The following is a 13543-nucleotide window of genomic DNA, read 5'->3' on the forward strand; positions in this document are numbered from 1 at the left end:
ACTGCTTTGTGAGAATCGCTGGTCGGATCTAATTCAGAATTAATGAAGTGATTGGGATGGCAAGTTACTGTCCCTCACCTTTTAGTCAATCCTAATTACAAGTGTTGAATGACATGATGTAGCAATAAAGATAACATGAATGTTTCATTTTTATTTCTCTATTTTAAAATGATCCTTGATGTCATGGTGCCAATTTTTTTTTTTTTTAATGGAAAAGCAGGAATGGCTTATTTAAATCATGCTAATCCTGTGCTAAAGCAATTGATTTAAAGTTTGTACGCTTTGTATAGTTTGTCATTGGCACTTTTATTTTGAAATTTTCCCAGACCTTCGTTACACTTACTGTCAATGAACTGTATGAGCTAGCTTCACGCTGCATTTAGCAACTACAAATAAGCTGGGCAAAGTTTTCGAAGTGTAAGCAATGGCCGGACGCAACAGGGTTGTGCATTTGCTAAGGCAACTTGAAAATGCTGCGTAAGTCAACCGATAGAAGTCAAACCGAATCAAAGTTTTTAACGTAGGGCGTGTTGTTTTTTTTACTGACTGCAAATGCTATACGCGTTTAAAAAAATGTTCTGTCGGTTAACAGCTGTCTGTAAGGAGAAACTTTTCTAGCTACCGATTTCGCTGCACGGAGTAGTGACCTATAGTTCTTTATTTGGCTTTATTCTGTTTCGTATTCACGTGAACAAAGTGAAAATGCAACACATTCTCGTTTTTGAATTTCAGGTGTAGCTGCCCTGCACATTCCCAGACCTTTCACCAAGGTACAGTGATCTGAAGGTTGCTGCACAATGTCAACACGTGCACATCTCATATTTCAAATTCTATCTGTCATTGCAGTGCCAAGAAAACAGGCATCGCATTCATAGTTAAATTTTCGTTTCATTGTTTACTACTGTACGAGCCAGCTGATTATATTCATATATTGAAGATTGTTATTTATTTGCACTTTGCTTTAATAATGGGCAGTTACTTCTTTTGTTATACTTTAGTTTTGTATTAAAGTACCTGCACAGCCACCCAATTTTTCCAGCATTAGTTAAACTGCCAGCAGGTAGAAGGAGTATAAGAACCAGCATGGTTTGAGATGCACAATTTTCAACCACTTCATTGAATTCTTTTCTAAGCTGTGTGGCACTAAAATGAGCAAATATAATTCCACTATAATTATTGACCATTGTTCTCTAGGTTCAGGGCATGCTTCTTGTGGAAGAACAACAGACTACGCATTTGAGGTATTGGGTGGAAATGAGCATCTTTGGTGACATATCCATTCAGTTTTTAATTTTTTGTAAATGCTTTTTAACTCACCCCCTTGCATCTTGTATTACAGATGGCCTGCTCAAACATTAGGTATGGAGAAGGTGTTACCAGAGAAATAGGCATGGTAAATCTTTTAAGCATTATTACATTACAGCAGATTACATTATTATTTTTATATATACAGTCCATGTATATAGCTGGATATTTACTAAAGCAATTTGCATTAAGTTCAGTGTTCAAACGTATAACCACAGTGCCCTATGTAGAATTGAACCTACCACCTTTGGATTGCACACCCAGGTTCATAACTATGCTACACAGTTAAACAGTAAAAAGGAAAATAGATTTAAAGAATGCAATCACAACTTACATGATATCAGCATGAACTCAGATGTTATTGTGCCACAGTTGTTGGTTAAAAAAACTGTATAGACTTCAAGGGTATTTGAAATTAAGTATGATTTAAATTTCCTTTTCAGTCATGTGATTAGAATGTTCTCAACTGAACATTCTATTGCTGACATACAATCACTGCTGGCAATTGAAAGCAATGGAGTTCTAGAACCTGGATTCAGAATTTTGAAAAAAACATTCCAATAATCCTACTCTTTCAAGGGTTAAAAAAACACATGCACATAAAACAGTAGGCATGTGTTTACTTTCCCACTGGCACAGTTTTGTTGCAATGTGAACACTGTGTGAACACAGGATCTCCAGAACCTGGGAGCCCGGAATGTTTGTCTGATGACGGACAGGAACCTGTCCCGCCTCCCGCCCGTCACAGCGGTGCTGGAGTCCCTGGCCAAGCACGGGGTCACCTACAAGTTCTATGACAGGGTGCGGGTGGAGCCCACGGATGACAGGTTAGCTTACGCTCGCTCTCCCTCTGCTCCATGTTCATAACACTGGATGTCTTGTCTGCCACCGAAGCAAGATATTCCAGTTTGATGCATTTTATCAATATTGAGGAAGGTGTGTGTAACCAAGGGCAGTACTCGTGGTAGGTAACACTTTACAATTGTGACAAGGTCACATTGGCATTAACTAATGTAGTTGTTAACTACTGACTACTGAAAAGTTCATTGTACAGCTTTGTTAATATATTTCTACGTCATTAATTCATGTTGACAATAATTAATGTGATCTTATTGTAAAATGTTACCCTGGTGGTAATGTGTATTCTATTCTTGGACATGCAATAAGTACTGGAAACCCCTGTTACCAAACCAAACCTCCTAGAATAAGGAATATGGATGGATGGTAGGCAGGACCTGATCATCTCTGCCTGACCTTGTTTTTGCAGTTTTAAGGACGCCATAGCTTTTGCAAGGGAAAGCGCTTTCGACGCTTACATAGCAGTGGGAGGGGGCTCTGTGATTGACACCTGTAAAGCGGCCAATCTCTATGCCTGCCACCCAGAGGCGGACTTCCTGGACTTTGTGAACGCTCCCATTGGAAAGGGAAAGCCCGTTACAGGGACAGTGAAACCCCTGATCGCAGGTACCAGGAAGGGGGTGCCTCCCCTTCCCATCTAAGTATCAGCGGCTGTGTTCCAAACCTTATACTTGCGTTCTATCTACAGGGCATACCAGGTGCAGTAATAAAATGGTCATGTGATCAAGTGCGTTCCAAACTGTGAGATTTTACTAGGAGTTCTCCTCTTATTCTTGGGACTTCAAAAACAGAGTGCGCTTCGAAGAAGGAGGATTTCATGTACCATTTTATTTACAGATTTTTGTAGTGTTGATATGATTCTTCATAAGTTTAGAGCTCAGTAGTGGTGACTTAAAAGTTCAAGTATGTTTCAAATTGAACAGATTTTAAGTGTTCTTACACTCAATAAGTGTAGTCTTTTTAAGTGTACCTGGAGGCGTGTTCTTACTGGAGCACAGAGCACAAGTATACAGTTTGGAACACAGGCAGTGTTTTGAATGTGTTCTTTAATTAGTTCCCTAAGTGTCCCAGTTAAGCCATCACTTCTTCATTAACTTGTATTAGACGATGCTAATAAGAAATTGACTTAAAGCAGTTTCAATGTGGTTTACAGTCAGAGGCAAACAAATAAGTAGTAAGTGAGCCTTTGATAGCCACGATGCAAATTGTATAAGCTTTACTCTGTGGTTATTTTGATTTTATATTTAGCTTTAGGTAGATTTAGACTTTTTTAGAAATGGTTACTCAACCTTATTTAAATTATCTATATTTCACACCCCTTTGAAAGTAGTGTGTAATGAAGCATTTTACTGTATTAATTCAGAATGTTTTCTTTTTTAACCCCTCCCCACAACCCACCAGTGCCCACCACGGCTGGAACAGGAAGTGAAACGACAGGAGTCGCCATTTTTGATTTTGAAGCTTTGAAAGCAAAAACCGGTATGCAAAATAACAGCAATAGGCAAAATAAAACTGTTGAATGTTGAACACAAGCTTATATATAAAATTCCCCTAAAGTAACTCAAATCAAGTCAATCTTTGTCATCCCAGAGGGGACATCTGTAAGACAGGGTCAATGAAACAGCCCCATTCTCCCAGAGCAATGTGAATCTGCAGATTGTGCCGTTTTGTTTGTCTTTTGTCCAATGCTCAGGGATCGCCAGCAGGGCCATCAGGCCGATGCTCGGAATGGTGGATCCCCTTCACACCCTGCACATGCCCCCGAGGGTGGCGGCCAACAGCGGCTTCGACGTGTTGTGGTGCGAATAAAAAAACACTGGACAAATGAGGTTTTGGATTAAAGGAAATCATTAGCGGCGCAGATCCCTACACATTAATGGGAACAAGTACCCACCTAAATCTGCACTTGCGGAGGCTAGACCTCTGATTTTGACCCCCCTAGTGAAAAAGGAGACTAATCAGAGTCCTGCAGGTCCTGGGAGAGGTGGGTGGGCAGTTTAAGCGGTTACCGTTGTCTGTGTGTTTTCCCCGTTCAGCCACGCCCTGGAGTCCTACACGGCGTTGCCCTACAACATGCGCAGCCCCTGCCCCCCCAACCCCATCAACCGCCCCGCCTACCAGGGCAGCAACCCGGTCAGCGACGTCTGGTCCCGACACGCCCTGCACATCGTAGCCAAGTTCATGAAACGGTGCGGTTCCCACCAGGTTTCCCATCCCTGTCTACCCCCGCCTGGCTGTCCTTGTAGTCTCTGCACGGCAAAAAACAAAAATAAGTCAGTCTCGACAAGAATTCTAGTCTTACATTTAGATTTAAAATCGAATTACTATGACTTGTTTTGCTAAATAAGCCAATGAGGTGATAGTTTCAATTTGCCAAGATTTGTCATTGGGGTAAGGAAGCTCATTTTTATACTTACATTTTTTTAAAAAGGATTTTAAGTCTCATTACAAGAATAAAACATGTTTAAAGACTTTTTTACAGTGTGCAGGTAAATGGATGGTAAATATATTTATAGCCTCCTGTTTATAGGTTATCATTTTTATCTGTAATTGACAGACTGGGATTTAACATAGATTAACAGGCTTTAAAATGGCAAGAAAACTTAGATCTCTCTCTCCCTTCTTCTGCCACTCTCTATCTTTGTCTCTCTCCCACTCTCTTCCCTCCCACTCACATCTGTTGTTCATTAATCGAGCAGCACAACGTGTGCATTCTGGTATCAGTCACAGCTCACTGTAAAGAATGCTGAGGTCACGCCGTGTGGCAAGTATGTACAGTAAGAGCTTCAGCTGATTGGAAGCTCCATTTAGTGATGTCATCCTCCTCCCTCCAGGGCTGTGAGAGACCCTGAGGATTTGGAGGCCCGGTCCAGCATGCACTTGGCCAGCGTCTTTGCCGGGATTGGATTTGGGAATGCCGGTGTTCACTTATGGTAAAATACCAAAAAGGGGAAAAAAAGAGAATATTTTCTGCACCAAGATAATCAACAGTAATACAATTACTGATGCTGCTTTCATTTCTCTTTTTAAACACTTAGCCATGGGATGTCTTACCCCATTGCGGGAAACGTGAAGACCTTCAGGGCCAAGGGCTACAATGTGGACCATCCCATAGTGGTTGAGTTTGCTTTGGCTTGCTGTTATCTGGCATTACCATCATTACCAGTTAACACATTCATTCACCAGATATAGCAGTCTGTCACACATTGCGTGGCACCCCAGGGAGGGAGATGCTACAGCTCCGGGTTTTCACCTTGATTTGCTGTATGGAGAGAGAGAGAGAGAGAGAGAGTGCACCTGCGCCAACACAAAAACAAAATAAACAAAAATATTCACCCTTCTCGCTCGCCGGCAAAAATAATGAATTAAAACACCAAACTAAGAGAACAAAGACAAAACAAACAAAATGTAGCGGAAGCGTTTCAGCCCTCCAATATCCAGCTGGGCTGCTTTTCAGCTGACCAGCGCCTCAGCTTCTCAGCCACGTTAGTCACGCTTTGTCTTCGCTCCTGGCCTGATTAGTTAACTCACCCCAGCGGCGTGTGCTCTCTCCACTGGTAGCCGTGGCCCAGAAAAGTCCAATTCTCTGCCAGATCAAATGCCACACAGTTATATATCAAAAGTCTCTTTTTAAGTTCTGTGATCCACTGATGATTGTGTATACATCACAGTGATTTAAAGTTGCTGAATGCTGTTGTGTGTTTTGTGTGCCACCCCCCCCCCCCCCCAACCAGCCACACGGCCTATCGGTTGTGCTGACCTCCCCTGCAGTTTTCACCTTCACTGCCACCATGTGTCCGGAGCGCCACCTAGAGGCTGCGCAGATACTGGGTAAGGTTTACACAGGGACGCTCTCCACTTTCCTAGTCAATTGGAGGAGTGGTTTTTGCGCAGTGTGGAGGGGAATACTTTTGATGACGGAATCACCCCCTCCCTGAGCGAAGCTACGGTAGCGTCTTCCGTCACCCTGTTAGGCCGGCAGTGGTCTGGATTTATTACCAGACTGTGGGCTGGGCCAGTATAAAAAGACCCGGTGTATTAGCATTGTGAGCCACTAGGCAGCTCCCCCTCGCAGTGTCATTAGAAATGGTCAGTGGCCTCTCTGAAAATAAGAGCTGGCTGCTAATATTCATTCAAAACCGTGTGTGACATCTCCCTGGCCTCTGAACTTTGACCCCGAACCCCGTGATGACAGACCCCTTAATTCTTTCCTCAGGGGCAGACGTGAGCAATGCTAAGAGAGAGGACGCAGGGCTGGTGCTAGCAGACACCCTGCGCCAGTTCCTCTATGACCTGGAGGTGGACGACGGCCTGGCCGCGGTTGGGTACACTAAAGAGGACATTCCTGCACTGGTGAAAGGAACTTTGCCTCAGGTAAGCCTCCTGTTTTTTGGAATGAATACAGTTGTGCATCTGGTTCCCCTATAGAATCTATGATAGCACCAAATTCTCCGCAGGAAATCAGCTATCCACACTCGCACCTCTTCTAAATGTTGCTCTCAGCTCAAACCATAACGCTTTAAGGTGTAAGTTCACAAATATGCAATTACAATGTTCTTAACTGAAAATTCTACACAAACCTTAAACGGTTAAATGATGTCACAATAGCTTTTTTAATCAAGATCACAGTTTTAGGTCTGTGTTTTAGCAGACAAATTTGCTATTACTGCAATAAACATGCCCAAAAGTTAACAATGATGAGATAACTCACTAAACGTGTTACAAGCAAACTGTTTTTAATACTTATTCGGAACAGAAGCTATATTAAACTCTGTCCGAAGCAGTAGAGCGAATGAACAAAGCTGTTTTAAATTAGGAGTGAAAATGCAGAATTTGATCTGTTAAGTACATATATATTACGCTTTTAACTTGCCTGTTAGATGTACTTGATCATTGCGGGTGATTCTCTTACTCCATTTGCAGGAGAGGGTGACTAAACTGTCCCCGCGGTCACACACAGAGGAGGACCTGGCACACCTGTTCGAGGCATCCATGAGGCTGTACTGAGGAGTCTGCACCTGCATCGTGATTGGCTCTGATTACTTGCCCATTCACCATCTACCATTTTTTTAAACACTTTTCTCTTGTAATCATGGTGTCTGGGGATGTGAGGTCACAGGTCAGGCGTGATTGACCGTGTAGTATGGGAGGAGCTTGGGGCTGCGGTTATTAAAGCACGGTCAGCATGCCAGAACCCCATGTTTGATTTGAACTTTGGGTCTGTTCTTTCTACGCTGGAGTTAAACTGATCAAAATAAGTCTAACTCTTATAATGTTTTATCATTTTATCATATTTACAGGAATGGATTGGAAATGGAATGCATGCTGGTATTTAAACTAATGATTAAATGACTAATGATTAATTAACGATTTCATACAGTAGGCCTGCAGCAGTGTGGAGAAAAGCGATGCTGGACCTGGGCTGATATTTGGAAGGTAGCAGTTTCAAATCCCACTGCTGTTGTTTCCCTTGATCATTGAATTGTTTCATTAAATATGAAGCTGTATAAGAATAAATAAACTGCAAAATTCCAATTCGCTGTTGCATTGCCATTGTGGTCAGTATTGTTTACTTGTATATATGTGCCAGTTGCATTGCGTTTGTATGCGTTCCACAGTAAAACGCATACAACGGTGGGTCAAGTCAGGGCCTTGGCTAAAATATCTTCCGTGGGCTATCTTTAATCTTTCAGAGCTCTTGTTATGTAGCCGCCTTGCAAACGTGTGCGTCCATGCTCCACTTGTTCTGAGTAAGAATAGTCCAAGCCGAAAGTTCTGTCCCTTGCGTTCGGAGAAGCATGGATTAATCTGGTTTGGGGATTAGGCGACGATACCCCCTTATGTAAAGAGAGGCTTTGGGACTAAGAACGTCTGAAGGTACCTGACTGCATTTAAGTGGCTTATGTCTCTGCAGCCTGTAGTGTGAATGGAACAGCCAAGAGACTACTGAGAGAGAGGGAGAGAATGCGAATGGGAGTGCAATGTTACCAAGTATGTATTACACAAAATAATGGAGGAACAATAAATGCAAATAAACGGCATCGCAATAGCAGTCACAAACAAGTGAGATGTAATATTTTTATGGAAGTAATATTTATGATATATGGATTTGTACTGTTTGTTCCCTTTCAGTATGTCACTTTGTGCATGACAACACTTTTTGTTTTTCCACAATGTCGCTTCGATTGTGTTGCAGTCAATTTTTGAAAAATCTATAGTGGTGTTCATCTAACCTTACTGCATGCAAGTCACTCAGTATGAGAGTATCTACTGATTACGTAAGTGCAAATGTTTAAAATGGTGGCAGGCCTACGGAGGTTTGTGCTTTTAGCCCTCCTGTGCATGCCATACTGCTGAACTGGTTACAGTACAGCGCTACCTCAGTGTAAAATAGGACACCGGTCAGTCCCAGATCAATGGACATGCTGTCTGTGACTGACCTTGAGCCCCCTCTTTACCCACTGACTTCATCACGTTTGCAGACCTGGGTTCATGTGACCTAACACGGTCGTTCATTTTTTTTTTGTTTTTATTGTAACAATTGATTTGTTGTTCAGTGATCAGATCAGCACGCAGTTTGCCCCTTTTTAAACCAACGGGTTAGCCGATTCACAAGTCGCACTGCTCCGTCCAAAAGTCATTGTCGGTCACCTGGTGACGTTTCTACTTTTGTAGGTTTATATATAGCACCACGCATGGGTTTGAATTTTAATTACCGAGCGAGGATCGAAACGGACTAGCAGATGTTGGCGGGTTCAAGGAAGGATAATGACTGAAACTTCGCAGGACAGAGGAAGAGGGTGTGTGTGAGAGAGAGGAAGTGAATGACAAAGACAGGGAGAGGGGGGCGTGTGTGTCTGCGAGTGTTTCAGAGATAAAAGGGAAAGGGTGTGTGTGAGAGAAAGTGAATGATAAAGACACGGAGAGGGGGGTGTGTGTCTGAGAGTGTTTCAGAGGAAAAGGAGAGGGGTGTATGTGTGTATGAAAGAGAGAGAGAGAGGTAGAGGGAGAGAGAGAGAGAGCTGCAGTGGATTAGCAGCACCGGTGTACTTAAGGTGGGAGAGAGAGGCCGCAGGGCTGCCAGTGTCTGCGCAGCAGCGGGCGGGGACAGAGAGGATGCAGCAGATTTATATGCAGAGCAGTGGGCACTTTGAGGTCTTCACCACAGTCTTCTCCCCTCAAGGTGAGTACAGGCAGCAGTGCCCGATCTGTGGGGGTGTAGGGAGCGGGGTGGTGAGTGGGATAGGGCATTCTCTCAAGGTTGGCTGGTTGGTTGCAGATCAGCACAGAGTTGGTGGGGGGTGTTGGTTTGCCACGGGGTAGACGGGCTATTTAAAAATTGCAGGCGAATTTCATATTTAAGTATGTGTCAAACTGGACAATGCAGTGCCTGGATGACTGGAGTTTTCACCTCGAAGGACAATGAGGAAGGCTTTCTTGGGTGACCATTACATCATTACATCTGCTGACTCATAATTGTTCGTTTAGTTTTCAAAAAATCCAAAAGTTGTCACTGTCCGAAGTGCAATTTTCAGGGTATATAAGGATGTATGTTATAACTACATTACATTTAAAATGAATGAAACTGAGTGCATGCTCAATGTGAATTCAATTTTTCATATTGATATGTAGTGGATGTACTGATTCCCATGAAAATAGTCTGTTGCCATTGCCAGGAGAAAATCTTAATTACCTAATGGCATTATTTGCTTAAGGCGGTTTCTATATTGATATAAGGCATTCTCTTATTTCCTCAGTCTGCAGATCCAGAAGCAGACACAGGCATACAGAAGTAGAAAAGGTGAGCAACACCTCTTATTTACCTTACGTTCTAAAATGTTGTCATTATCTATAGCTGTGGAGATATTACCATACTTATACACATATAAACTTATATGGGATGTGCCCACATTAAAGAGAAAGAGGCAGACAGAGAGAGAGAGAGGGGCAGACAGAGGTAGGAGAGGCGGAGTGGCAGGGAGGGAGTTTTAGGCTGGGAGGAAGAGGCAAGGCTGCTGCATTGTTTCCCCAGTGACGCAGACTTCCCTCAGGGTTATTGTCATCAGGCTTCCCCCCCCTGCTCAGGATGAGGCCTACGCCCTGTGCGTCGTGACCCAGCCCTCCGCTCTTATGTCGGTGCTGAGAGCATTTATAGTTCTCCTGCGTAGGTTATTTCTGTGTGAGGATAAACTCCTGAGCACCTGTGACACCTGGCAGACCCGCTGGTCCGTGGACCGGTGCAGCTCAGTCACGTACAGTGAGTCATTCCTGTCCTCCCCGCCGCTGTATTTGGAGTCTTGACCTACGAAGGTCATGACTCCGAATACAGGACTCTGTGATCCCACAGAACCTGATGGCTACTGTGGCACACAGCCTGTGAAATCCCTGTACATCATATGAGTAAATCTGCTCTGACTGTGATAGAGCACATTGCTGACAAACCATATGTCACAAGGTTTGGATCACCCAACAGAAATGTATTTGTATAAATGGAGAAGTGAGAGAATGGCATGTTTGAATTTCTGCATATTTTCTAAATGGAAAAAAAGACATCTATGTATTTTTCTATGAAATGCATACTTTTCTGTGCAATAACAAAGAAAGAGTAAGAGAGAGAGAGAGGCACAGAGATGATAATTTGTTTCAGTGTAATTGCCAACCTGTTAATCCATGCTTATTTAGACAGTTAATCCTAGCCATGATGTTCAAGTAACCATAGAATGAATAAACATTAGTTCTCCTATAGAGTGGCTTTTAGAATTTACTGTTTTAGTCTCACCCACTGTAATTAAAATACCTCTATATTTACATATTGTGCTAGATAATTCAAGCTGTCATTAAACCCATCCTTTTACAATGTTCTGCTTTGCATGTGTGTTGTGTGAAGAGTGGTTTTGTATTTAAGGTCACTTTACACATTGGCCACTCCATAGAAAACTGTGGAAGTATTAGTACATTCAACCAATTATTTGATTTCAGCATTTCTCCCTTCCCTGGGTGTAAATTAAAGTTGCAATTCATATTTATACCTCTAGATGGTGGTAGCAGTCAACTACAGGCCCCATTGGCCAGATGAGCTCGAACTCCGCCATGGTGACATCGTTCACGTTCTCTTCAAAGATGACGAGTCGTGGTGGTTTGGGCGCCGGCAGAACGGACAGGAGGGATACTTTCCCGCTACATACGTGACCAAATTGAGAGAGGTCTGTGTTTTCAGTTACACGGAGCTCATAAAAAATCACAGTCCAGTGTGATCACTGTTTAAACTGTCGTTTAAAGAAGAATACAAGGAGCACAGTCATAAAACTGACAAATTTTCCCGTTTAAAAATAAGTGAACAGATCAGATAATGTAAGTCTTCTATGTCATTTGTACGGTATTTATGCAAATAGTGTCATAATCTAAAACTAAGGGAAAGTGTTTGGCCAATTCTGAATCAGCATTGTACTGACCCCAAATTTCTTATATAACTCTCAGGCATAGAAATCATAATTTTTCAGTGCACAATTATTACAGAATGCTATGAGTGATTTGCTTTTAAATGGGCAGTTCATTCAGAACAGTTTAGAACTTTTTACAAAACACTCCATAGATATTACTGTTTAATGTGTGGGGCAGGCAGACCCTGATGATGTAATCCCAAGAGTGAAGTGTGTCACGGTTGACCTGCAAGACCCAGAGCCTGAATCCTGCTTTTGTGTCTTTCAGAGAGATGATACCATAGAAGCCACTCCGAGCTTGTTAAATAGGGGGTCGGTCCAGGCTATGCCAGCTGAAGTCTTGGGGGTTTGTGCAAGGTGAGTGAACACTGCCCCCCAACTCCATTTCACCACCAAGTTTCAACTTACCCCAGCCCCGCCCTCACTCCCTGCATTTGACTTTGAGATTACCCCTTCCCACCCTAAACAGGTGGCTGTAAACAGATTAGAACAGATTATTCCTCTTCATCAATGGGACAGCTGCTGTTTAGTACTGCATAAAACAATGCTTTTACCTCTTGGCCTGCAAGTTTGGAAGTTCAGTTTTCTGGAGGAGCCACAGGGTTTAAATGAAGTATTTTTGTCTGCCTCCCCCCCTCTTCCACCCAGCAGTGTCAACCTTAAATCTCCCAAGAGCAGGAAAGAGAGCATGCACCCCAGTGATGGTCCTGCCCATTGCTACACTGGCCTCTTGAATCGAATCCTACCCAGGTCCCGGAGGAAGAGTCAATGTCTGCTGGACCTCAATGGCAACATCAACGGGGCATTCGAACCAGACTGAGCTGGCACCACTAGCAGAAGGGTGGGGTCAAGGCCGTGGAGGGCGGGGAACAAAATTAGCTGCAGCTCTGAGCAATGACGGACCCTCCCCCCGCCATTTGGAGGGCAATCGATACACACAACGCTTCTGAGTGGAAACCATACCGAATCGCACGCAGCCTCAGAAATCAGCTAATTTTTCGGACAGTTAATGTCAAACCATAAACAATACTGGATATATCTAACCACTATATAGCCACAAAATATTAAATACATTAAAATTGCTTATATATTAAAATGTTCAAAGTCCTCTGTTGCGGCTAAATGTGTAGCACAACAGCTACATTTGCAATACATTGGCAACTATTTCCAATGTGTCTTTTGCCACAGTCTGGTCATTGAAACCTGGTACTTAATTTGCCTTGTAATGGTTTGGCATGACAGGCCAAAGTGCTTTTCCATACTGACACACCTACAAAAATAAAAGCGCAGTACCTATGGAGTGTTTTACAAAGCCGGAAAGTGGGTGAACTGGCCCTTTAAGAGCAAAACCACTCACAACATTACAAATCACTGCAGCTATTGAATGCATCCCTGTTGTCCCTGTTGTCAGGTGACCTAACTGCTGCTGTGTGGTCTATTGGCAGTTTTTAGGAGTGTAAAATTATATTTCTGATAATGCTGTAATTAATAAAGGCATTAATTAAAATTCAGCTCGTATAGTAACGTTTAACAAATCTTAATGCTATGTCATTGCTGTTTAAGTTATATGTAAGCATAAATACTGTTGAACGTTTGGCAAAATCTCATTTGCTATTTAGAGTCAGAGGTTAGAGGTTTTATGCTCAACTTAGGATAAAACAGTTTATATTTGTTTACTCAAGCCAAAAGATTTTATTTTTATGCGTGAGACAGGTAACATGTAGCCTTATTTTATCTGATTTGCTCTCAACTGTGCTGTGTGATTTATGTTTGTACTGCTGTATATAATGTATTGTATGAAAATCTAATCAATGGAACATTTGATAAAATAATGAAAACCTGTGGTGTGTAATTGCATTTCTCATTTATCCAGTGTTTACACACTATACTTATTTTACATTCCATGGTTCATTCTTGAAATTCAGTAACTACGAGTGTGA

General features: G+C 42.5%; 2 protein-coding genes across 3 annotated transcripts; both read left to right on the forward strand.

Annotated features, from left to right (window-relative positions):
• Positions 1-210: 210 nt before the first annotated feature.
• Positions 211-7714, forward strand: adhfe1 (alcohol dehydrogenase iron containing 1). Its single transcript, XM_035428319.1, has 14 exons — positions 211-477; positions 733-770; positions 1195-1241; positions 1340-1393; positions 1978-2132; positions 2573-2769; positions 3565-3642; positions 3857-3962; positions 4200-4352; positions 4998-5096; positions 5202-5280; positions 5898-5994; positions 6380-6537; positions 7087-7714. Exons 1-14 carry the CDS (start codon positions 425-427, stop codon positions 7168-7170), a joined length of 1398 nt encoding a protein of 465 aa, XP_035284210.1. The 5' UTR covers positions 211-424; the 3' UTR covers positions 7171-7714.
• A 1441-nt stretch (positions 7715-9155) lies between these two features.
• On the forward strand, positions 9156-13445 carry si:dkey-97a13.12 (jouberin). Of its 2 annotated transcripts, none has more exons than XM_035428545.1 (5): positions 9156-9346; positions 9921-9964; positions 11199-11366; positions 11872-11960; positions 12252-13445. In XM_035428545.1, exons 1-5 carry the CDS (start codon positions 9280-9282, stop codon positions 12421-12423), a joined length of 540 nt encoding a protein of 179 aa, XP_035284436.1. In that variant the 5' UTR covers positions 9156-9279; the 3' UTR covers positions 12424-13445. The 2 variants fall into 2 exon arrangements, with proteins under 2 accessions (XP_035284436.1, XP_035284437.1); XM_035428546.1 differs by having other exon boundaries at positions 9159-9346; positions 12255-13445.
• The last annotated feature ends 98 nt before the right edge of the window (positions 13446-13543 follow it).

Source organism: Anguilla anguilla, chromosome 8 (genome assembly GCF_013347855.1).
Source record: "Anguilla anguilla isolate fAngAng1 chromosome 8, fAngAng1.pri, whole genome shotgun sequence".
Lineage (NCBI taxonomy): Eukaryota > Metazoa > Chordata > Actinopteri > Anguilliformes > Anguillidae > Anguilla > Anguilla anguilla.